General features: G+C 46.4%; 1 protein-coding gene across 2 annotated transcripts in view; it reads left to right on the top strand.

Moving 5' to 3' along the window:
• HCN4 (hyperpolarization activated cyclic nucleotide gated potassium channel 4) overlaps positions 1-26,321 on the top strand; it is a 100,491-nt gene that overhangs the window by 56,105 nt on the left and 18,065 nt on the right. The window contains exons 3-6 of one of the 2 annotated variants that reach the window (XM_085234030.1): positions 3,757-3,918; positions 11,546-11,764; positions 23,039-23,185; positions 24,682-24,922. In XM_085234030.1, the coding sequence (XP_085090156.1) occupies positions 3,757-3,918; positions 11,546-11,764; positions 23,039-23,185; positions 24,682-24,922 (769 nt within the window). The remainder of the gene's footprint in view (positions 1-3,756; positions 3,919-11,545; positions 11,765-23,038; positions 23,186-24,681; positions 24,923-26,321) is intronic. The other variant, XM_085234031.1, reaches the window with a different exon arrangement.

Genomic DNA, 26,321 nt, shown 5'->3' with positions numbered 1-26,321 from the left:
TCCTCCTTCTCCTCCTCCTCACCCCCTTTTTCCAAATCACAAACAGAAAGCTGGAAAGCACCAGCAGTTCCAGGGAAGGAGGTGTGATGCTCTGGGACCCAGCTGGGGTTATGATATGACAGGACAATAAAGCCCTGAGTGTTAATGAGGAAAAGCAGAGAAGTACCAATTACTACTCATGTTCCTTTGCTTCTGGTTCAACCATTCTAGAATGTTTCTCCCATCTCTCCCTGGTGAGCTGCAGATTGCTTATAGACTGCACTGCAGCCCTGGCTGAGACCCTCTGCAGCACACTTCTGGATTTAGTATTCCCTGCTGTATGGGGATCTATTTACAGCAGGAACTTCTCAGTGGAAAGTGTTCATTCTACCCCTGCATAGTTATTCCTATGTGATGCAGGACGGGTGCTTCCTATTTTTCTCTTGCAGGTGAATGCAAATCTATTTCAAGGAGTAGGAATGAGCTGGTAGCTCCTGTGACTGACATTTGAAATGGGATTTGTGTCACCCGTGTTCAGACCTTTACAGCTGGAGTTTGCTAGCTAGCTCACTTTGCAGGTAGCAGAGAGAAGCAGGACTTCTGAGGTGCACTGCTTCCCCTGCTCAGGTACACAAGTGCTGCAAACCAGGTGTCTTGCCTTCAGGAGGTGTGTTTCAATCTCCAGTCCCACAGTAGGTGAGCTAAATTCACCCTTTAGTGCTCGAGAGGAGGCAGCAGGACCTCATGGCAGAAGCAAAGCACCTTCGTTGATGCAGTAGAATAAAGGCTTGCTGCCCTAGCCTGACCAGAATAGATCCCAAGCATAGAATAAGCTCCATTTCCATCTATGTTTCCTCTATAGCATCCATTTCCTCAAGGTCTTCACTACTTATAATATATTAAAGGGAGAAAGGCACTTCCTAAACCTGATAGGGTCTCTCCTTGTCCCTGGCTGGAGTTCCCTGGGCTATGGGAGGGCTGGAACCCATTGAAAACCGTGCATAGATGGAAGAGGAGAAGTCGCTGGCACAGTAAAACCCTGATAATGCATAAAAAAGGTGGGTGATCCATCTGCAAACTGCTGCTCTGGCTTCATTAAAAGCCTAGCCCGTGGCTGTCACTCAAATAGGCTGGATTCACCTTGGGTTACCTAAATGAGAATGATTGTTTCTGTGATTGGGGAAAAAAAAAAGGTGAAGCCAGTAGAAATTATTTTTTTATGAATTATGTGTTCAGCTTTCATACTGACCTATTGAGTCAGCATTGAGAGTCGGATTTCTTAGAACAGCCTTTCATGCTGGATTTTGGATATTTTCTTCTTTTCAGCTCAGAAATATCATTAGAATGGCCTTTCTCATGCTAAGGGACACTGTGGACTCCAGCTGCACCTTGGATGCAGTGGAAATAATGGGGTTTAGAAGCTGTTATCCACAGCATTCCTCTCATTCTGGTTCCCAGCATTCTTCTGTGGCTCCCTCCTGGTCAGGATTGAGCACGTCAGCTTCTAGTGCATATAACTTCATGGCATCTTGATTAGGTAGAGAAGTGTTAATGTCTGGCGTGGAAACAAGCATTGAAATTGGACAGCTAGCTCTGACAACAGAGTGATGAGCCAATTTACGGAGCTAAACTGATAAACATTATTCCTTCATAACTCCAGCTTTGTGCCTTTTTAGCTGCTTGAACTGATTCACTGTGGGAGCAGAGGCCAGTCCCTGATATCGGCAGGAGCGGCAGGTATATGCTGCTGGGAGAGGCTGCAAAGACCACTCCTTCAGGAGCAGCAAGCAGTTACATGACCTAGCCATGCAGGCACGTAGCATGGCCATGCCTGTGGCCAGATCACCCGCCTTAGATACTTCCCTGATGCACAGACAGCCTCTTGGTAATCACTTTCCCCTGCAGAGGTGATTCTCAGCGGCTGAGCCACCCACTGAAGGTGGCCACCTTTCTGCACAGGGGCTCTGGAGTTGTTCAGCTCTCAGGAAGTGCTGGCACACTTCTCCCTGCAGTCTTGGTCACCAGTTTGGGTAAGGATGGGAATGTGGCAGTGGGGTTGGGCTATGCAGCCTTATCTGATTTGCAGTAGTCGTGTTTACTCCCCACGTTCCTCCGCTTTTTGTTTCCTTCTATTAAATCCAACTAAGACACCGTGTCACCAGATTGCAGGCTAAGATGCAAAGCAGCCAGGCTGCATGTGCTTTCAAACCATGGGGAGGTCTCTGAAGATGACACAGCTGACAGCCGTGATTCTGTCTGCTTCATTCACACACAGCTGTCCACATTTTTCATTCCTCCAGCAGCAGCAGCAGCATTAGTATGTGAGGGGAGCAGTGATTACCATTTCTCCAGGCAAAGCTCTAGGGCAGGAATCCATGGAGTGTGGCTGTCAGGCCTTCATCCTTCCTTGATTTGCCACGTGGGAGAGAATGTGAGGTGTGTTGGGGTCTCTGTTTTCAGGATGAGGTTGAAGTGAGAACATTTGCCTCGTGGTGGGTGACCAAGCTGTCTTCTTTATGTGTCCCTGCAATCCATTTTCACTGGAGAGGCTGCTCTCTCCTGTAGAGGCATGCATTAATCATCAGATTCTGCAGCTCAGAGCAGCTACACTGAGTCCATGGCTGTGTTGATCTGCCCTGGATGCTGCAAATGTGGCGAAGCCTGTCCTGCATTGAGTTTTTGTCAGGAACCTCAAGGCTGCATCCAGATGCTCCCTTCATCAACTGTGTTAATGGGAAGAGGGACCGAAAGTGGCCTCTGTGCTGAGTCACATAGGGAGACCATGCTCTCCAGAACCAAGCTCTCCTTCTCACTGTGGCATATTGGAAGGTAAGAGAAGCCAAACCTGGGCAGATATGTAGCTTAGAACAGATCTCACTGGCATGCTCAGAGCGTCTAGCTGTCATCACAAAGCTGGGCATAAAGGAGCCAAGCACTTACAATGTCTCCACAGTACACATCCCCCAAAATAGTAATCCATCAAGTAATTCCTGACTGCAAATGTGACTTCAGTGATGGAACACCCAGTTTCCACAGTGTGTCCTGCTTATGACTATCACTATGGACAAGAGGGCTGTAAACAGCCTTGGCATTAGAGAGCTGGCTGCAGAGCTCTGGTTGCCATTCCCTTTTTCCAGGTTTCTGAGTGTCCTTGCTAAGAGCTGCCTAATAGCTCTGGCATTTTTTCTTTTTCTTACGCTTCATGTAAGCACCATTTCCTTTCCTTCATGTCAGACTGGAAGTGATGCAGCAGCCGGTACAAAAAAAATTGCATCGCAACCTCTTCTAGAAGCCTCTGCCGAGTTGAGGGCCATTCTTTCTTACATTTAATGCTTCCAGAGACTGCATCCAACATCTAGTGAAAAGCTAACTTCTGCCATTGGTCAGTGCATCACATGTATTCAGCAGGAGCAGAAATCAAAGAAGGTCACTGCGGTTAAAAAGATGTAATGATGGAGTTTATTTCTGAGGCGTGGCTGATGTTCTGGAAATATTTGCAACCAATATCTTCTGTAAGAGGAGTTACGGAGCCTTCAATGTAAATTGAAGGCAGAAATCAAAGGGCAAGAGGGGTGAGTGAATACAATTTTGTATTTTGGTTTTTAATCTGTTTTTCAGCTGGTTCTGCTCACATACAGTGACTGACCCGAGCTAGGCTGATGCAGCCTTTCCTGTTACATTAGAAAGGCTCTTGACCCTGATACTGCATCTAATTTTGCTGGGTTGGTTGGCTGGTTGGGGAGCTGCCATCTAATCTGCTCCTGGTTGTCCCTGCAGATCTTCCACATGACCTACGATCTGGCCAGTGCAGTTGTGCGCATTGTGAACCTGATTGGAATGATGCTACTGCTGTGTCACTGGGATGGCTGCCTCCAGTTCCTCGTGCCTATGCTGCAGGACTTCCCTGATGATTGCTGGGTATCCCTCAACCGCATGGTGGTAAGTGCTTGCCCCTCGTGCTCCCCAGGCCACTGCTCACAGCATCACCTTTCAGCTCCCCATCTACTGCTGCCTCCTTTTAGGGTCCTTCTCCGCTGTCCAACAGGCACTGGTAAAGCCACTTTGGGCATGGGGACTCTTTGGGGACAATCTCAACAACAGGACAGTGTCGGGACTGCAGAGTAGAAACCAGGCAACAGAGCCCCTGCAGCAGAAGGCAAGAGCCAGGCTCCCCCTCCTGGCAGGAGACAGCAAAGAGCAAGAGTTAAGGTGTCTTTCCACTGAGATCCGGGCACATTGAGGCAAATGGGGGGCCTAGAGCCCTAGAGCTGGGTCTGATCCATAAGATGCTAATTCCCATGGCTGGCCTCGAGGAAACTGCTCAGCCAGCTGCTCCATATCCACTTGAAGGATGAATGTGATCACACCGCATGCTGCACAGTACTGCAATAAAGTGGGCTGAAACAGACTGCCATGCCACAGTTTGGCCTTCCCTAGTAGGAACAATGGCCAGACTTCCCAGTGAGGTCCCAAGCTGTGCACTGTTGCTGTGAGGGAGATTTATACCATATGGTACGTGCGCAGGGATTTCGTGGTACCTTTCAGCCATCTCACTGAGAATTCAGGATCTTTTATTCAAAGGGACAATGTCCAGTTGATTAAGCAGCAAAAACTGACAAAGCTTAAAAAATTGCCTCTTATTGCAGCTCTTAACCTCTAGATTCCCCCAGCCAATTTCTTCTTTAAAAAAAATAATAATATCGGGCATTCGGGCAGAACAGAACAAATGCAGAATGTATAAAAGAACTGCCAGCTTCCATGGCTTCCACATGCAGAGCTGTGGGCCCATGCTGCCCATGCCTGAGATGAGCGAGCAGCTGTCAGAAGTCCTCTGTTTGGGGGCTTGTTTGTTTATTTCTTCCCTCTGCAATAATCGTTCGTTTCCTGCTGTTGAAAGGTGTCAGACTGACAGTTCTGGAGACTACAGCCCTTTATTTATCTACATCAGAAGAACAACCCATGCAGCAGCTGCCCTGTCTTCCCTGTGCTGCTTTTTTATTATTTATATGACAGGAGCAATGAAAGATCAGGGCCCCATTGTGCTTGTGCTATTTGGGTTCAAAAGGACTTACAGCTCCTTGTCCTGGAGAGCTCAGAGCTGCAGACAAATCATCTCCATCAGATGAAGTGACTTGGCCATGGAGACCTTGCACAACAGCTTTGGAGGAGCAGATTTGAGCCATGTTTCCTTATTCCTAATGTGCTAGACCCTAATAACTCGTCCTCTTTCCACCTACTTGGTCCAGTCTTCTGGCTGAAAAACTGCTCACTAACCAAATGATCACTGAGCATATGTTTTTGTGCATTGAAAGCTTGGGTGACAGCCACAACAAAGGATTACCACCTCATATTCTTACTGCTTAGCCTGTACAACTTTCTTAGCTGCAAGTCTGAGGATAGAGGGGGAAGGATGCAGAGGGCTCAGCAGAATCTCCAGGAGGCAGGATAGAAACTTTTTATTCATAGCAGGGCTATGCCAGGCAGGGACTCATGCTGCAGTACTTGTCTTCCCATCCTGTGAAGCTGGGAATTAAATTTGCCTTGTGTGATTTTTTTTTTTTCCTCAGCTTCTCGTCTGCAGCTAAGTCACCTTAATTTTTTTCACTTCATAAAAGTGAAAAAAGTGATGATCTCAGTGACTGCCTCAGAAACAGAATCTCAGGAAAATGGGATGAAGAACTGAAGAGATGGTTGTGTGTTCCACCTATAATTTGGGTGGCTTCTATTCCAAAGTTGTTCCGGAAAATGCCAGCCCAAAAATAACTTAAGAACATTTTTAAAAAGTATATATGGAATCAGAGAGTTTCTTCTCACAATAAAGTTCTGTTCTCTTATCTCCTGATAAGACTTCCAAATGTGTCAGTGGTAGCTTCTTGACCAGAGATGGAAGCGAAGGGTGTAATTAGTGCAACAATTTCCATATAGTCCATTGTGAAGTAATGGGAGAGTCAGGAAACAGCAATAAACCAGCAGCCTGGGCTGTCCTCAGGCTTTGGTGCAACGGTATTGGTTTGCAGAATGGCTTTGAGTAAGATGTGATGGGCGCGGGTGGGAGGACAGCATGGCTTCTGTTGGTGCCAGTTGGTAAGTTGGATTTGGGGTCTTTTAGTTCTGACCTGGTCACAGCTGTGAGGGGAGTATTCTTGGTGCACAACTGCCGTGATTGCATGTAAGAGCCAAAAAGCTTACCACTGCAGGTTAAAAAAAATGAGTTGTGAAGCTGCTGCATCCGAGCGGAGGTGAACAAGAGATGCCAAATGCTTTGTGGGCTTTCTCCTTGAGTGCTGTTCATCCGCCATGCCAGAGTTTCCCACCTAGCTGCTTGGCAGTCCATAAAACAGCTCTGACTCCGGTGCAGTGGGAAAAGAAGATTCATCACCTCCCATCTGCTTTCTAAAGGCTTGATCCTCTTCCAGGGGATCTGTGAAGCATCTGATGTTGCCAAAATCATATCAGGGGCTCGATAAATCCCTGGGTCCAGTTCATCTTGTTATTTTCTGTGCGTTCCATCCTTCATCTTCAGCAATTGTAGGAATGACTATCTTTTTCTTCTTACTGAACTGTCTCTGAAATGGCAGGGATGGATGTTTTTGGTACTAATTGCTCAGCCCCAATCTCAGGGGCTTTGGCGCTAGCTTCCCTACAGGGCACTTTGTTAAAAAGGGAAACGCTTGTGAGTCAGCTCCAGAGAGGCATATGTGCAGGCAGCAGCATCTCCCCACGATGACCCTTGCCTGGCAGCTCCTCGTCGAAGAAATCTGAGCTCTGCTGAGACCTGAAAGCTGCTGGAAACACGTGGCTTGCTCTCTTGGGTGTTGTGCTGAACTGATAAACTCAGCAGGGAAGGCAAATATCCCCATGTCAAATGCAGTGACCTTGCATAGGAAATACTAATCATCTTCCCTTCCACCAGAAGGAGAGTAGCTCCCCCTTTGAGCATACCAATCCCAACCCATGACACATTTTTTGGTGTTGCTGATGGAAAATAGGAAGAGAAGCTGGCGCAGCATGTATGGCAGAAGACAGAAGAGTCTGGCATGATCTTCTGGGTGATTCCGAACTCCCTCCAAGCCTCAGGTCCAGCAGCTCCCTCACACTCTCTCTCAGTAGGCTTATGAAAGCTGTGCAGTAGTTGTTCATGTTTTATAAAATCTGTCAGGAAGCAGCTGCAAGGGTAGGGCTGCTCCACGATACTGTATGAGCCAGGAAGCAAGGGTGACTCCAGCACAGTGCCCTTACCAGCTGGACCTAAAGAGGGTAGGCAGAGCAGAATTGGTGATTAAAGGGCCCATTGACTAATCCAGAGAAGGCAAGGTGATAACCATAACATCCAGCATCCATCCATGGAATCCAGTTAGGAGCAGCAATATAAGGGACCAGAGGCTACAGCAAAATTCAAGGCCTGCTAGTGTTTGGGGCTGGGCAGGCATACAGCCCTGACATAGCTCAGACAAGGACTGGGTGACCAGGCTGAGCTCTGCTGGAGATCCCGGAACACTGGGGTCATGGACCTGGGGCAATGAAAATTTTCTGGTGCACTCAAAGTCCTGAGAAAATCTTCTATAAGGTGAAGGTCATGCAAAAGCTCACCCTGGAAATAAGACCAGAACAGGCAGGTGCTATCCAATATGAAGTTTGACCCATTATCTTCATTTCTGGTCCCACTACTGCTGTCCTCTAACCTCCATCTGAAGGTGTTTTCCCTGCCTAGCAGTTGTGGTGTTGTTCAGGGGAGGGCAGTGATGCTCAGAGGCCTTTATTCTGCAGCACAGCACAAATGGTGTGCAGCAGCAAACACGGAGTTTGCTCTGAGGGCACATAATGAGATCATTGCTGAGCCAAAGGTGGGAGTTCACAAAGTGTACTCGTGCCCTGTTTGTCTGGGCTGATGGGCTCAGGTGTGAACTGCCTGTAAACTGCAGCTCATCTGACTAGGATTATATATGGAAGGGAGTTGGATGCTGAGTGAAATACGCTGCACTACAGACAGGCTCTTAAAACTTAGAAATGGTAGTGGTGTATATGGCAGGCATAATGGTGTGCCCATGGATTGTGCTTCTACACCAAGAATTTGCCAGTATTTTCCAGTTTTTCCATTGCTCTCTTTCGTCCTGTCCTGTGGGGGTTCAGCCAGATGTTCCTCAGATCAAGCAAAATCCTGTGAGACCCTGTTCTTTTTCTTCAGGTGCTTTTGTAAGGTACAGCCGATTCCAACGCTGCCTTTGAAGAGTTTCAGCGGTGTGCTTCCAAATATCCAAGAGTGGAGATACGAGCAGAGGCATTGAAGTCCAGACACTAATCCCAAAGAAACCCTTATAGTCCTGCCAGTGTGGGTGTTAAAAACAAGCTAGTTTGAGAAACCACTTCAAAGTAATTTTAACTCCCATTTGCAAATGCTCATAGTGCCTGGCATGCGTTTGAGATAACATCCCTCTTGACGATGTTCAAGCACAGATCTATAGCTCCATTTTAGCTTGCTTTGAGATTTAGTTAAGGAGGAGCCATGTTCTTTCTGCAGTTTGAGGGCCTCATTTATCTACCTTAATGGATCATTTTAGCCACTAGGGTGTATTTGTAGTATAGTCCTCCACTATAGGGGCTGGTTTGGTACACGGGCAAGCTATATCAGTACAGGGCACTGTGACGCTGATAAGCCTGTGGGCACGTTTGGAACCAGTGCTGCTTCTCTGGATTACATTCTTGGCCTGCCTGTTTATTCTGTGGGAAACAAAAGGGTGTAGAGTAGGTTTGAAAAATAAAGATATACTCAGACTTCTAAGGAAAGAGTAATCACAAAGACTGTGCTGTGAGGATCCAGTGCTCCTTACAGACGCTTAGAGGTTGTGTCCTAAAGGTAACTGCTTTGGAAGGTTCTTCTTTCATGGAATTGCCTCTGTTTTAGCAGTCCTTGATCTCTCCTCCCAGCAGGCCAAGCTGCTCAGGACCATTGTAAACACCCTGTGTTGTCTCCAGTTCTCTCCCCTCAGCCTGTCATTACTCAGCCTGGCACAAAGCAGGCTGTCCTCGCAGGGAGCCATGCTGCTGATGGAAACTGAGGTCATTGCTCATAACTACAGAGTTCTCAGGGAGCTGGAAGTGTTTCTGCAGGCTGCTTGGGCTTGTTGGTATTTGACATCATGGGTTTGGATGACTAATTTCCACACTGCAAGCCTCCTACACCCAAAAGTTTATTGGGAACTGTTGGCTCCTGCTTACATAGGCAGGAACCAAATCTACGGTGGTTCAGTGACTTGCCTGCTCTCAAAACTTGAACCTGACTGATGCCCAGACTCTCCTCTTTGATCATTCACAGTCATGAAAAACCCTTGCAGCCAGGTTCCTGATGTCTGAGCAACCAGCTCAGCTGATCTTTTTCTGTCTTCCCAGATTCCCTTTGGAATTTCAGCTCAGCATTTCTTTTCTCCCTGCCCTCAATTCTGTTACAGAGATGTGCTGCCCTGTTAAACTACTGCCACACTGAACTCAGAAGGCAGCAGCATTTCCATGGTACCATGGGAAAGGTATTTGCTTTGAGAACCTTCTGGCTAAGATGTAGAACTGGCCTGAGAGGACAAGAGAAGAAGAAATCACACTTCTCTCCATCAAGCCAAGTACACACCTCTGTCTTTTCTCTGCAAGACTTACCTATTGGCTCTGTAATAGAAAGGCAGGCTGGGGCATGCTTAACCACTGTGTTGTGGATTGCTGCTTTTCTCAGTTTGTGTTTGGTGCTGGGACTGACTCTTCTCCTTGCCTTGTCAGGCTTCTCTCAGGGAGCTGCATTCAGTCCTGTATAGGCATCAGAGCACAGGTGTTCTTTGCCTTCTCCTGTAGCTGACTCCCCCTTTGGGCTGCACCTTTTCTCACACACGGGGGCAGTCCATCTGCAGTCCCAGGAATAGAGACCCAAAGACCACATTATCTTTCCTGTGGGCTCAGGGGGAGATTTTTCCAGTGCGGGAGGTGAACTGGTTCCTGCTTTGTTAGGGAGGTGAGCCCAGACAGGCTGGCGCCAGCAGGGAGCCATCCCTCCTGGGACCCTGGATGTGCTGCTGCTTCTGTGTCCGCTTTGCTGTCACTTCTGTTGCTTTGCCCTTCTTGTTGCAGTGTGAATCAGGCCTGCTTGCATAATGTAACTGGATATGGCTAAGGTAACACTGTCTCCTGTCTTTGTCCACGTGCTTATCTCCTACACAAGCATTAACACTGACCAGAGGTTCCAGCTCTTCGCCACAGCTCACAAACATTAACAGTGCTCTTTGGTTCTATTTACTACTTGTCAGCTTACTGAAAAATTTCCATCAACATTAGTGACACCCAGAGAGCTGGTTTTTGTAGACAGGTCATCAGCCATCCACCTGACTGTGATAAGATCCCTCCAGGGAGGCATCCAGTAAACTCCAGGGCTTCCCGCGTTGCAGGTCACCAGTGCTGAGCCTGCTGTCTCTCTGAATGGAGTTCACAGAAGTATTGCTCACCTGTCTGATGAGCCCCAAACCAGGTCTTCTGCACAACGACCTTCTGAGTTGCTATGCTGTCTGTATCTGCACAGCTATATCCAAAGTGTATACCCAGCACCTTCCTAGGAACGGGAAGAAGACTGATGAACGTACAGATTATGTGCTGCAATGAATATCACCATAGCAGTGGTATTTTTTCACACGTCTTGTAATAGCAGTGTGTGATGACAGTGCATTTACTTTACAAGGTTTTGTGGCAAGGACTTGCTAGCATATAATACCCACAAGATAGTAAATGTACTTTGTGCTGTTCTCTGAGCTCAAACTAATCAGAGTAGTCCTGAAACTTATGGTGTGTTTTTCACTCTTTTGCATGATGTAATCGCTGAGGTGCTTCTGCTGTTCATTGTGGTGGGAGAGCACAGCATGTCTGAAGGAAGCCATTGACTTCAGCTGGCTTCTCACTGTGGTTTATTTCATCTCTCAAATGAATCCATCTGTAGTTTGTTCAGCTCCCTGAAAAGGCCCAGTTTGACCCTGCAAAGAACTCTCTGCCTGGACATTATCATCTTAATTTTCTGCCCTCCCCATCTCTTCAGGTAGTGACCAGAGACCCTGGACATTTCATAAACTGCTGGGGAGTAAACGATTTTCCCTGCTTTAAGACCTCACTGCTGGAAGGCTTGCTCAGGCTCCCTTCTAGCAGTTCTCTGAAAAATCCATTTCTCAGTAGAGTGACCGTTTGCATCAGTCCCTTTTCCCACACATGGGTCATTTTGAACACATTGCAGTGCATCATCTCAGTGTATCCCAGGTTAGCAAAGTGTCAGTCAGGATTTCTTTCTGAAAGCTGTGCTGGAAAGAATGCGTAGAATCTGTAAAAGCCCTGACCAAAGTCAGTTATTGTCAGACAACTAAATGTAGGGTTTGTAGATATATCCAGCGTGCCCAACACTTCTAAGCCATCACATTGTTTGTTTAAAACATAGAGGTGCTTTAAATACGGACTTTGAGTCTAACGTTAGGTATCGTTTTCTGAAATGTGTTCATCTCAGTGAATGTCTTGTCCCACTGCTAAAGCTTTGTCTGTCTATCTGTCTCTTTAGAATGACTCCTGGGGGAAGCAGTATTCCTATGCGCTGTTCAAGGCAATGAGTCACATGCTCTGCATTGGGTATGGGCAGCAGGCACCCGTTGGCATGTCTGATGTATGGCTCACTATGCTGAGCATGATTGTCGGTGCCACCTGCTATGCCATGTTCATCGGCCATGCCACAGCCCTAATCCAGTCCCTGGACTCCTCACGGCGTCAGTACCAGGAGAAGGTAAGGACTGGGCTTTGCAACCCTTATGTCACCTAGGGGTGGTTTACGCATCGTCTGGAGGAGATCAGGGCTATGAGTGACCCACGTGAGAGGCCAAAAGTGCAGCGTCTTTGTCACTACTGTAGTTTATTGGTATTTCATAACTATTTGTTTACCCTGCAGAACCTCAGAAGGAAGTGGATGCAAGATCACATGAATAACAGTAGGGCAAGTGGGGGATTCTTTTTGTCTCTGACTGTTTAGATTGGCATTATCAATGTCAGTGGTATCTAAAATTGTAAGTCACTTTCTGATATCTTTTTTCAAATCCTGACTAAATGTTCAGAAAGAGCAGCGTTTGTTTAGCAAGCACTTCCTTTAAAAATATCCAGATTAATCACATCAGTGCTCATGAGTGAAACTACGTAACAAACCCAAAGCACAGCTCGAAGCTCAGAAGCACCAGGTAGGTTCCCCAGGTAGCTATCGAATTAATTGCAGTTGTTGAGTTGCATAATGTAGGACACAGACAGAAATGTCACCACTGATCAGATTACCACTGCTATTAGCAGTAGCTTCTGGTGGTGGGTTTAAGGTGATGCTGTGAGTTTGTAAGATGTTATGGAGCAAACAGGGTCACTCACCATGATTCAGCAGATGGTGCAATGATACTTTTCCTTCTAGGACACAGGTGAGCAGGGCTTCTGCCTCAAGTTCTGGTTGAACCAGCACCTCCACAAAACAGGAGAACTTGTTGAAGAATGACTGTGTGTAACTAAGAGCAAGGGCTTGGAGGGCTCAAGGGTGTTATGGTCAGGGTTATATGGGTACATTTGGTCTGAAGACTTAAGAAGAGGAAGAATGAGGTGCTAGTCCTATTCTGACACTGCTTCTTGTTAATTAAACTAGGTAGCTATTGTTCAATCGTGAAGTATGGCTGGCGTGTGTTGGCTTAAGAAGGGTGAGTTTGAAGCCGTTGCTTGGGAGGAGGTGAGAGAAAGGATGTGCAAGATGGGCTAGAACGAGTTTGAGACACTGGGATTACAGTGCTGGGCTGCAGAAGGACCTTGCAGCAGAGCAGAGACTGAAAGCAAAGCCCAGAGGCTGAATCATGCTCTGAGGATAGGGAATATCTGAAACCACAGCTAGAGCTAAAACAAAAGCTCCAATTGAAGATGTGTGGAGGACTGGGTTACTTCTTGCTTCTGTGTTCCAGATTGGCTGGACTAAGGCTAATTGAGAGGAAGGCATGCCAAAGAGAAGGACACTGCAGCACTTGGAATGCAAGCTGATAAAAATCTGTGTGTGCAGAGTATTTATTCAAATTTGTTTGAAGTAGCATAGAAGTCAAGGACTGATTTGCAAATCCAGCCACCTGGTCAACCGAGCTGCAGCCAAGTTTACACCTGCAAGACAGCACACTGCAATTTTTTTCCCCAGCCAGGTCTGGAGACAAGGGCAGAACTTGTCTGTAGATGTTTGATTCCAGTCAGTGCTCTGGGAAACCAGTCACCAGAAAGCCAGCAGGGACTGCAGCTGGGGTGGCAGAAGTGTGAAATGTTAAATAAAGCCTGATTAGATTGTGGAGATGTGAATAAGAGGGTTAATAGATTTGGGAGAGGAGCTTTTTGACAAAAGCAATAGATACAGGGATAACAAAGGATACATTTCATGTGTAGTGGTTATAGCAGGTTCATTTCGCAAGGTATTCTCTTAAGAACAAAGCCTCAGGGACTGAGTACATTCAATTTCCTCTTGCAAATGGGACAAATGATGGTCTAAAAACAAATATGTATTTACTTTCTGCATTCCTTAGCACTTGAATAGCCGTGATTAAAATGAGGCCGCTTCGTGATTTGCAGCCCTGCGACTCAATTTAGTTCAGTCCTCATGGGACAACGTGGCTGTTGAAGCATATTATAAGCAAAGAATCTCAACAAGTTGGCAGGGTCGACTGGGAGAAGCACAGAGCAGTTTGGAGGCTGTTGCTGAATACACCTTCAGGCTGCAGACAGGGCTCTGCATCTCACCTCAGCAGCAGCTCTGGCTGCAGAGATTTTATCAGGTGTTCTAGGAGCAGCCAAAGAAGGAGGCAGTGGGGAGGGAGAGGAGTGGCAGAAATGAGTATAATAACAGGACAGAAGGGAATAGCTAGACACTTTACTTTGTGTAACCTTCAAGAAAAGGTTTGGGAGAGAGCTTGTAGTGAAGTTTCAGGCTGATCTTTTTCTGCCAAGCCAACTTGTTCTTCTCTTGTACAAACAGGGTTTCTGAGAAGGGGAATAAGACATGTGCTGTCTGTTGGCTTCAACAGCAGGCTTGTCTCAGTAAATAGGACGTGATTTGGTCCCGTCTTTCACTCTTGATTAGATTCATTTGGACAGACTCCCTCTTTTGTCTAAATGTCCTCCTGTAGGAGATACCTGAACTTCATGCCATGCTGGTTCTGCAAGGCAAGGAGGCCATAGAGGATTGGTGGGTTGATAGGAACCATGAAGATATTGGAGATAGAAGTTGAACCCTCCAAATCAGTGTAGTGCCAAGGCTCCTGAGTAGAAGAGGAGAGTCCCGTGCGGTACAGAGCTCTCCTACCAGCTCAGGCACTGAAGTGGCACAGCCTTCATGGCTCTGTGCCATCCCTAAAAAGCTCTGAGTCAGAATAGCTCGTTAGCTCTGGCACTCTGAAATGGCTGTCTTATTTCCAGTCCCAGTGGCAAAGTTAGAAGTTCTGTCCTGCATTGCAGGGTGTGTTTTGCCCTAAATGATTTGCCTGCAGTCACACAGCAGAGACAATAGCAGGCTCAGGAGATGACTCCTGTCTCTCAGCTAGTGTCTAGCTAAAAAATACGTTTGCACCCTTAAATGCTGTCCTTTTTTTTTTTACATTTGTACAATGGGAAAATATTACCAGTCCGTCCCAAAGGCATCTGATAGAAAAATTTCCCAACATCTTGGTATAGAGTTAGCATATTGTAAGTGAATCTCACAGCTCTGACCAGAGGGGAAGCCTCACACACCTCTTCTCACCCAGTGCTCCGTGCTTCTACTCCCAGCTGTGCAAATTCACTCTGGTGCACCACTCCTCATGCTTCTCTGCTGAGCTGATTTCTCTCTTCTGGCTTAGTTTTGTTTTCTGCTAGATCAGTAGGCTGAATTGCTGCATATTCCAGCGAGTGCCAGAGCTGGGTAATGGCAGAGGAGGTCCATAAGCAGGAGTAGAGGCTTGAGGCCCCTTTCAGCTATTCTTGGATGAGTTCAAATCTTAGCACGTAAGTTTGTCATTGACTGTAAAATTGCCACACAATCTACATTAACTGTGGCTCACAAGAGAAGGAGAGTGTTTTGGGCCCAGGAGATGAGCAAACTAGGCTGGTGTGCAAGTTATTTTCCTTCTTGGTGCAGGTTGCCCTATTAATTTCCTTCTCTAATCCTACAGCTCAATTGGATTAATATTTATATCCAGTCACCACAAACAAACACACACACTCATCCTCTCCAATTGGCTCTGTAACCTTGAGGCTTTTGGGAGTGGTGATGGTGCTGCTTACTGCAGCCTTGCTCATTGGAACAAAGCAGGGAGAGACTCTGGCTTCACTCTCCCATCGCAGCAGGATGCAGGCAGTAATGGGCATCCTGCAGAGAGGCTTGGCTCTCCCGCATTATCTTCTCAGGTACATGCAGAAGAATGACTGATGATAGGTAGGAATTGCTGCTGTCAGCATTGCAGAGACCAGCAAAGCTGTAATCTCTCCTGCCAGAGCCTCATTTCTACACAAGATCTGTCTCTGGTTTTCTCCTGAGCTCTCTGTTCTCCACATTCATACCCCTGCTCCCCTTCCCCTAATAATCTATCCAGTTCTTCTCGTTCTTAAAATACAAATTAAAACTGGGGAGATACTCACATGTTCATATCATTATTCTTAATAATCACCTGCTGCAGCACAATTGCAAGGGGCAGCATTAAAGAGAGAACTGCTTTCTGAATCCTGCAGAAGCACTCATGATCTCTCAATGCCTGAAACAGCTGTGTAGTCACCATTATCACAGCCCTTCTTGCACAGATTCATCCGTGGTCTGGCTGTCCAAGCCAGCTCTCAACAATTTTGGTCCTGATCCTGCTGTCATTGGCCTGAACACACCAGAGAGGATTTTGATGCTGGCAATTGGGAAAAAAATAGTGATTGTAAAGGCTGAAGCATAATACATGGAACATACAGTCTTTGTTGGAGGACAAAGCAAATGTTGGACCAGTATTTGTCAAGGAAGAAGTGAAGGACTCATGTTAGGGGAGGGTTTGAACCTGGTGATCTCATGTGGTCCTTCCCATAGCACTGTTGTGCCTCAGTGCTACAAAGGGAGCTGGGGATCCATCTCCTGGGCACAGTCAGTCTTTGCCCTTCCCTGCGGACCAGCAGTACAGAGTCTTAGTAGGCAGAAGGTTTAAGAAAGGATTTTTTTCTTCTGGTAAGTAATTAAACTTTAGAGCTGCTGCCACAGGGCACTGAAAAGGCCCAAAGTTTAATGAACTTCAGAATATTTAAAGAAATTCACACAAGGAAAATCTTCCAAGTATTACTGAATGCCCAGGTGCAGCTTTAACTGGTGGCAGCGGGTAACCCTTATCTGCTTTTGTCAGAAGCTAGGAGGGTATGGCCATGATCTAGGCTACTGTGTGCCTCTTTTGTTCTTTCTCCTTTTCCTCAGAGCATCTGAAATTGTTGAAGAAATCACCTTTCGTGTATCTTTAGGCTGTTGTGCTTTGCAGTTTTCTGAACTGGCTCCCAGTGAACGTGTGCAAGGAGTTCAGTGCAGAGATCCTAGCTGGGGTCCTGGATAGAGTATAATCACATTAGCCTGGCAGCATGCCCTGCTTATTAGCTCCCCTTCCTCCCCTTCTCTAAGCAGAGCTAATTAACCCAAGCACAGCACTGCACTGAAGTTATATTAATTCTGGTGGCTCCAAGGTTGGCTTAGCTAGTGCTACCTTGGGGGTGACACGGCACAGACCTATGAAGATAACTTATGTCAGCTGCTATGTTAGCGCTGAGGTGGGTAAAGACTGCTACTATTCCTACATGTGCTCTGCCACAAAACTGTCAGATGGGAGATTTCCCACTCATTAGCAGCCTGGACAACATTTGAAGTGTTATTCCCTAGTTGGCTGATGTCTTTGATTCCTCAGGTGGCATTCCCCAGGTTCTTAAGAGACCAAAGGGGTTATGTAGAATTCTTCCTTCCTGAGCTAGCATCTCAGTTTTGAATGGTGGGAAGGCTGTGAAACTCCTTGACTCTTCTGGTGATATGCGAGAGGCTCAGAAGCATGCAACGCTCAAGAAATTGGAGGTGTCTGGAAAATTTAATCAAATTTCCTAATGGGAAAAAAGTTTGGAGAGCCTCGCTTTATCCGGTTATGACTGTATGAGTTGTGTATTACCTCAAGTCTGCTCAGAGATGGCCTGAGAGCTATTATGTCCCACGTTACTGTGAATCAGAGCATTTGGGTTAGATAACAAGGCGTAGAAATTATGTGATATATTTTTTCTAGCTGCAAGGGCTGCTGATGTGCAGTGTCTCAGGCAGTGCCTCCAGGTAGGTTCTTCTGTAATCAGGGCTGGCATTTCTGGCAGCTTTGTAGGCCAGTCAGCTCAGGATTGTGTGCCCAGCACAGCAAAGTAGCTGTCCTACAGATACCACATCCATCTTCTTTTTCATAGAATCACAGAATCACAGAATGGCCTGGGTTGAAAAGGACCACAGTGTTCATCTAGTTTCAATCCCCTGCTATGTGCAGGGTCTCCAACCAGCAGACCAGGCTGCCCAGAGCCACATCCAGCCTGGCCTTGAATGCCTGCAGGGATGGGGCATCCACAGTCTCCTTGGGCAATGCTTATAAGGAATCGTTAATAGGCTGTTGCAAACAATGTTTGTTAAGTCAGTTGTTTTAAGGTTATTTAATTGTTTTCATTAGAGAATCTTGGGTTGATTATAGCACGAAAATGCTTTCTGAATGAAAACCTAATGGTTTCTTCTAAAAACATCTTGCAGTGGAATTTCCCCCCCTTTATGGCTGTAACTGAACTGGAGTCAAGTAGTTTGTTTTTTTGCAGAAGAATATTTTGTGATGAACGTCCTATTTCTTAAGAGTGCTTACCCACATCTTACAGTGACACTGTAAAACATCCTCCAGGTACCCATGCAGTGATCAGTTGTCACAAAGCAGGCAGTTCAGCACCCAGGAGTGTGTCCATCTTCCAAGCAATAGCACCCCACAGACAACATAGCTGGCTGAGTGGGCTGACATACAGAGTTCAGACAGTGCCCTCCCAGTGGTCATGCAGAAGTTGGTGACATTTTGGTACCTTTCTATGACATCTTCACAAAAGGAGACACAAATCTCCCAAATCTGTAGTTTTGCCTTCTGTCACCAAGTCTACGTTGAGGATTGGTCTTGGTCTGCTGTATCAAAGATAAAGTGATTGTAGCTAAGATTTTGACATCTTAATTCTTTCTGAGAGTGGAAGCCAGACAAATAGCTCTGTTCTTTAAGCAGTGTCAAGCACAGCCTGGGCTGAGCAGTATGTTCGTGCACGCACGAGCGCTGCGTGTTGTCACGGAAAGGAAAGTGCTCTTGCCTCAGCAGTTCTTTGTATCCCAGTGTGGGATTTCAAACTTCATTATCAGTTTTGAAATTCACTTTGGCACTTGAACCAGAAATAAATAAATAAATAAATAAATAAATACATCACAATGTGAAGAGCTCAGGCTCCCTGCTGAGCCACCTCTCCTGGCAGAAAGCTGCTCCCGGCAATTCTGATTTCACATCAGACTCACTGTTCCCTTTCCTACATCTCTAGCCTTTGTCTCCTGGTAGACTTTACCTCATTTCTCTTGTCTTTCTCTTCTGATGAAAGTAATGTTGATCTCTTTTTCCCCCACCATGCTTCCAAGTATGTGGATCCAGCAACGTGACCTGACATCTCTAGAATGTCCTGTGATAGGGATTTCACAGTGCTTGAAGAATAAAAGATCCATTGGTCATGTCCAAATGTCTGCTGTGCTGGGCTGCAGATGTATGCTAGGATATGCTGGTCTTTCCCAGGTTGGTTGTGGAAAACAAGCTGTTTCTGTGGCCATGGTGTAAGGTTTGTACGCAGTACACTCATAATTGCAGAATTTTGCCATCAGGCAAAGGATTAAAGCTTAAGGCAGAGCACCTGTAATAGCAAACAGGCATTGCCACAGAATTTAAATGCAAACAGGTAATTGCAAACAGGTCTGTCTGAAAGTTCTGGGATTTCATCTCCTGAGACCCCTGAAACTCATGGACGTTTCCATCACTTGCAGCTCAGCAGGGCCACATCTTATGGCACTGTGGCAGCCAGCTCATTGCAGTGTGCTGAACAGCACCCATGGTGGGATTCCCTGCTTGTGCTGTGGCCACTGCAGTAATGCAGCCAATGGGAGGAGGTAAACAACTGCTTCATCAAGCCTGTAATTGACCCTGCTGACATCTCGCCACCAAGACATGGGATTGTCTGAAGCTTAATCCTTGCCTGAATAGCTACTGATGAACAGCAAGGAGAGGCAGCAACAGAGGCTCCTCATTGTAATGAATGTTGTACAGAAAGTGGAAAACTCCGAAAATTCTCTGCTAGTGTCTGTGGTATTCATAACAGAACAAGAGCTTGAGTCTACATGAGATCATTTCTGAAGGTATCACTGCAGTAGAGTTAAAAGCATGCAGTGTATTTCAGCATGTAACATGCAGCACTTGAAAATCATCCTCCTGTAGCAAATTGAGCTAGCGCTGCAGTGCAAAAATTAACCCAGTGTTTGGAAGAGCTCAGAATCAAGATGCATATAAAGCTTCTTGCAAACTGGAGACTGGGTCTGTAGGAAGCAGTCAATAGCACCCAAAGCTGAAGTGTTGGCAAGATAAACTCCTAGCTTACATCCAGTACAGTCTTCGGCAAAATATCAGGGAGAAAGCAAAATGTTGTGTTCTAAAGCTGACACAAAGTAAGCTACAAGCCAAGGGAAATCAGCAAAGATTGCACCAGCACTCTTGGCCCGATTTTATTTGTTACAAATGTTCCATTTTCTTCCCTTAAACCACTCTCTCCTAGAGTCACTGGACTCCATGAGAATTGATCACATTGCATGGATCACATTGAGATTTCATGGTCACAGAACAGATCCTGAGGGTGAAAGCATGAATGGCTTAAGAGACAAAAAGCAGAACTTAGCATTTATTAGTTTTTGATGACCACTAAGCGCTGGGGAGCTGACATGGCAGCGCTGTTTTACTCCTAATCATATGTCAGAGAAAATAAAACAAAGATGCAACTGTGTCCTATCAAGACACTCCATCTGGTGAATCTTGTCACTTGATCTTTGCCCTTATGAAGCACAAATCCATTTAAGAGAGATGCAGAGCTGTACATCATGGCTGATTACGTGTATCTTAATCCAGTCTCAGGATGCATACTGCCATTCCCATACAGCATTTGAAATGCTGTCAGAGCATCATAATATTTCACTTAATTGAAAATGCATTACTCTGCTTGGTTCCCCTTTTCCTTACACAAGTGCATCTCTTTTGACCTCCAGGAAGGTCAGATGTGGAGAATGGGAGCAGGATTAAAGTCCATCCCACAGCTGCTTCAGCCCATTCCTGGAAGTAATGCAACTCTGTGTGGGAAATGTACTTTTATCTTTGGGTGAAGGGCGGCTAGCATCCCAAGTACCTTCATTACAGTAGGTTAGTGTGTGTGCCCATGTTGGTGAGCATTCTGTGCAAGTGTGTGTGTTTGAGTTAACCCAGTTGCAAGAACAGCAAATGGCATTTCTCTGAAGCTCTGCAGAGTGAGGGCTTAGGACCAAAAGAGGACTCAGAGAGGCACCTGTGCCAGGATTGGGGTAGGAGCAGCTCTTCCATAAAGCAGCGTCTTTTTCATATTCAGAAATAGGGTGAGGAAATAGTCTAGCTTTTCCAGACAGTGATTTATTACTGCCAAAGAAAGAAGGACTCATGACAGAGATTGAGGGCATGAAAGACATTAAAAATATTTAGTTCTCCTTGGACTGTGAGTGAAGTGTGGTATGAGGGAGGGGAGTGGTGAGACAGCTAGGGAGAGCTGCAGGTTCTAGAAGGAAAAATACTCATCTGAGTTTCTGGGCAGCCTGGTTTGGTGGTCTGGGCAGCCTGGTCTGTCTGCTGGTTGGCAGCCCTGCACATGGCAGGGGAGTTGGAACTAGATGAGCATTGTGGTCTTTTTCAACCCAGGCCATTCTGTGATTCTAAGTGGTTCCCTTTTGGTATATTGCCTCCCTCAAAGGCTTATTCAAGGAAAAACAGTCTTAAAATAAGTTCGAAATTAAATGGACTTGATTGTCTTCAGAAAGATTTAAATAACTCCTAATGAGTCTTTCCATTTGAACTCAGAGAGGCCACTGATGTCTGCGTGTCCCTCTGGCACGGGGTGAGGGGAGGTAGCACTGCCAAAGACAGGAGAGCAGAGACGTGTCCTTCTGCTTAGCTGTGACAGAGAATTATGGCTTCTTATCTCACAGTTTTCTTTCGTAGGCACATTTTTAATTCGTAAGCAGAAGGAAAACCTTTCACTCTGGGGAAGTAAGTCTGTCCTGTTTTTGCACAGAGCCTTATCTGGGAACAGTTAGTGTGGGAGAATCTGACAAGCCCTAGAGGCTTTGCAGGGCGGTTATTTATTGCTCTTTGTTACAAAGCAATAAATCCATATACAGTAGTGAGTAAGCAGAGAGTCCTGAGTGTTCCCATCCAACCTGTGCTTGTTGGGGCATTTTTCCCACAAAGCCAAGATCAGCTGGAGATTGATAGCAAGTGCTTCTGGTGGGGAGGAGAGGGCTGGTGGGCTGGTGGCTGGTATCTGTGCCACTGGGTACCCTCACAGGTATCCTGGTGCTCTGACAGTGGGCTCTTGGATAAAACATTCCTGTGGTGCTTTTGCAGTGTGATACATAGGGTCCAATTCAGGACTCAGGGTTTCCACTCATTTTGCCTCCCCTGTTGATGAGCTGCAGGCTGTGCAGCACCTAGCACAGCCCGCTACAGCATCCTGCCTGCTTCTCCAGAACTTCAGCAATCCAAATAATAAAGTGCAGCATTCATTGCCAATTCAGCTCCCTGTGGGGAGGTGGTGACTCGCTTGACTTTGATCATGCTATAGTGATCATGAATATTTACAGCCAGCTCCTTTGCTGCAAGCTACAGACAAAAAGCTCTGGAAATGCCAGGAAACCCCGAGTGTCCCCTCTGCTACCTTGGCTTCTCCGAGTAATTCCTTCTCCTCTCTGGTGCAGATCAAGTTGTTAGCATGCAAGGCAGTGCCAGCACAGACTGTACTGAGTTCTGAGTGACACTGATGTGCAGGGAAGGTCTGTAATGAGCAGAAGTTTGGTAATTAGGCACTTGAGCACAAGCTGCAGTAAAGGGACATTCAGGGACAGATTTATTGGGGGAGAGAAGGAAGGCAAAAGGGGTGTGTGGTCCTCTCGTCAGCATTATTAGTACGAATGATATTCTGTACTGCACACCGGGAGGAAGGGGCATGAGCATTGCAGCACACACACCTTGTCCCTGCAGCACCTACAGGGCAAGTGGGCCCATTTGCAGTCCTGTGCCCTTGAAGAGGTGTCAGTTACTGATAGAAAGCACCACTCATCCCCAAACATTGCTCTGGCATCAGACAGCGTGCCCTTGTATTCTCCTCTAAACGACAGGATGGAAATGCAATTCTTTAGGCAGAAATACGGGCAGGTTAGATAGCATAAGTGCGGGGAGGAACGGGGATCCAGCAGTAAGTGAAGAAAATCTGGACCTGTGCAGCTCTAAGTGAGAAAGAAAAATGTTTGTAGTGGGCAGGTGAGAACACAGAGGAGAGGAAAAGCAGGCCATTGGTGCAGCTTCATGCAAGTAAATGTGATATTTGTTTTTACCTGCCCTTCAGGCATCTGCTCCAAGATCTTCCTCTGTGCTGTGTTAGTGAGGACAGTACTCAGGGAATGAGGAGCTGCGTTCGTGGTGTAACTGGCTGAGGATAAGATTAAGGTTAAAACATCAGGCATCTATTTGGGAAATAAAACAAAGGTGTCTGCAAACTTGCCATGCATTAAGGTAATTGATCCTGTCTTGGCCAACCTAGCTTGGTGTGAAAGAGTCAGGTATGGGAATCCTGTGGTATGTATTTGTCCCCACGTGGGTGCCATTTGTTACACAGCCTGGTAACTCCCTTTCTTCTTCTTTCTTCTGTGCAGTACAAGCAAGTGGAGCAGTATATGTCCTTCCACAAGCTCCCTGCAGACATGAGGCAGCGCATCCATGATTACTATGAGCACCGCTACCAGGGGAAGATGTTTGATGAAGAGAGCATCCTGGGAGAGCTGAGCGAGCCCCTCCGAGAGGTGAGGGTGGTGGATGTTCCTGCCATCTTTGGCAGCTGTGCACTGTCCTGTCCCCATGGTTTGCAGAGAAGACAGTGCAGTATTCAGGCCCTGGCATGTGCTCATCTCACGAATGGTTACCTCTTGAGCCCATGGCAATGTTGGAGAGGAGCAGCATGTTACAAGACAGGTCATGTTGGTGAGGATAAGACAGCCATGTGCTTTGAACCCTCTTAGGAAAGACTTTGCTTGCTTCCCTGAGCTTGGCTAACCTCTGGCTGGCTATACAGCACACAGAATTACCCACTGCCCCTTTGTGTCCTTAAGGGCACTGTTAGATCTCTCCAGCAGATTCTGGTGGGGATGTGAGATGATTTTCACTCCCCTTCCTGCACTTTTTGATCTCCAATCTTCTCCCCTTTTTGTTTGTACAACAGACATAAGCATCTTAATCCTGCTGAGCTCCCCCTCCTTCAGTTGCTCCTGTCCTTCATTCCTGTGCACTGTAAGGGTCTTTTACCTTGCATTGCAGAGTCAATACTATGGATAAATACCCTGGGATTTTTGAGAATGGCATGATGTCTAAAAGGGCAACCCTGGAAGAGAAGTCTCAGTAAGGAGGAGACACATGCTTCCCCTGCCCTCCTTCTTCCTGCTCCAGTCATCCAGATCCTCCTCCTATGCTTGACTGGGGAGCATTGTGCTGGGTGATTTACTCAATATCACTTTCTGCTGCCTTCTGAGTCTGAGCTGACATGGCACAGAGCAGCTCCTGTGCAATGGAAAATGCTGTCATACCCTCTGAGTGACACCAAGCCACAGGAAGAGGCACAGTCCCCGTCTGCTCTGTGACAGCTGAACAGCTGAATTGGGTTTTCTTCAGCTGAGGTTGATGATCCAGCCCATGCCCCAGTGACTGGTGGGCACCTCTCCCTCCCTCCTCTTGACACTGTTCCCAGCTGCCCAGGATAATTATTTCTCTGAGAGCTGTGGCACATTTGTGCTGTTTAATATCTCATTGTCAAGCAAGGGCAATGGAGTACATAGGGCTGCCAAGGTGAGTTATAACATTTTCCCAGAGTGGAGCTCTGGGCTTTTTCATGCACAGTTTTACCACTGCTATGCACCTCTCATACACTCCAAAGCTTTCTGCAGGAAGAGATATATTTTATGTATTTGGGAGGATGAGTGGAATCACTCTTTTGTCCCTGCTCAAAGGGAAAGCATATGAATGAAAGCAGTGAAGCATGGCGTCAAACTATCAGCTTCAGTTAGCACTGCTATGTGCTGTGAGCATCCAAAGGCCCATTCTAGCCAACACTGGGGGAGCCAGCCTAATGGCACAGCATCTTTTTTGACTATTTAATGTACAGTGTGAATTTTTTAATCTAAGTGGGAGAATGTCATTATGTTATTAGATGTTGACTAAACTTACCTTTTCTGCTTCCTTGTCCCATCTTTTCTTCCCACCTCTCTTCCCCACCCTCTCTTTCTCTTTTTATTCACTGTGCCATCAGGAAATCATAAACTTCAACTGCCGGAAGCTGGTTGCCTCCATGCCGCTCTTTGCCAACGCAGATCCCAACTTTGTGACATCCATGCTGACCAAGCTGCGGTTCGAGGTATTCCAGCCTGGGGATTACATCATTCGGGAGGGCACCATTGGCAAGAAGATGTACTTCATCCAGCACGGGGTGGTGAGTGTCCTCACCAAAGGCAACAAGGAGACCAAGCTGGCAGATGGCTCCTACTTTGGAGGTGCGTGTTTATGGATCACCTTTTCACACTGAGGCCCACTGCCAGTGTTCATATTGTCCTTAACTTGTCCTGGATACACAGGTGGAGCAGCATGTGGTACTGATACCTCAGCCACTTCTTCGTCCACCCTCTGTTCATCTCAGCTGTCTTGCAGCTTCTCATGTAGTAAATTGTACAGTGGGTTGTGGCTGGGACTTACGGGCATTGCAGGAGTCTGGACTATAAATAATAACAAAGTGGAGAAGGAAAACTAAGCTCCTGTAGCTTCATTTTCTTCCGTTCCAGGCAAACTGATGGATCTGTGAAGTTGAGAAAGTAAAGAGAAAAAATGGAGCATTCTCTGTTTTCCAAGCATATTTATAGTGTTGCCTATTCCTACTGTCTGGCATCTATCATATGAAGTACTGTATAAACATGGAGGGAAAAACATAGTCCATCATCTCCCCAGTCTGTGGCTCAGCAAAATGTCGTGAAGGTCAGCAGGCAGGTATAATGTGTCAGCAGCAGTGAAACTAGTACAAGGACAGAAAACACCATAAGATTTAGGATACTACTAACAGAGTAACACAGAGACTACACAGCTGTCAGAGCCCTGCAGAGACCTCACTGACGCTCCAGGACAGACAGTTCTCAGGGAGATGTGAGTTTCAGTACAAGTGCTGAACATGCACTACTGTCTACTGAGACGGGATAGAACGAAACCTACCCTTCTATAAGGACTATTCTGTTTTAAATCCTCGTCTTACACTCATAGTTCCTGCAAAGAAAACCAGTTTGCACCCACCTGCTGGCTCTTTGGTACAGAGATTTTGCACATCACAAGCAAGTTGGGTTTGCTTGCTGAGATTTGGAGTTAGAATGCTGGAGTAAGGATAATATGCACACAGTTCCACACACATTCAAAGATAGCACTGTCTTATAAGCACTTTTTCCTTAGGAAAGCAGCCTAAAAAATCACGCACCACTTTGTAGTGCTTCTATATGAGTGCCTTGGGGTGGACCCAGAGTGAGTCCTCAGTATGGTACTGATAGATTAACACTCAGCAGCACAGAGAAGTATGCTGTCAGTGACAAGACCTTCTGTCTTTAGGTCATACCATCTGTATTTAAGTGCCTGTCTTAGGTGCCCAGACTCTGTGTTCAGTCAGTGGAAAAGCAAGCCTCAGGAGCTCTGTGCTGAAAGTTCAAGCAGCATGCCCAAATGGGGTGTTTATGCTGGAGACAAGGACTTTCTGTTCTCTAACCAGCTGAACACCCTCCTAGGAGAACCTAACTTCAGTGGAAATGCACCCAGAGTTGGTAGTGAGTGAATGTCACTAACTTGGTTCATCCTGACTATCTGTAAGCTTGTGACAGATCTGCAAGTAACTTCCAAGCATCTTTGAAAAGACAAATGTTT

This window comes from Meleagris gallopavo, chromosome 12, assembly GCF_905368555.1.
Source record: "Meleagris gallopavo chromosome 12, MGAL_WU_HG_1.1, whole genome shotgun sequence".
In the NCBI taxonomy this organism is placed as follows: domain Eukaryota; kingdom Metazoa; phylum Chordata; class Aves; order Galliformes; family Phasianidae; genus Meleagris; species Meleagris gallopavo.
The sequence above is the reverse complement of the archived record's forward strand: the minus strand, read 5'-3'. Positions and strand labels throughout refer to the sequence as shown.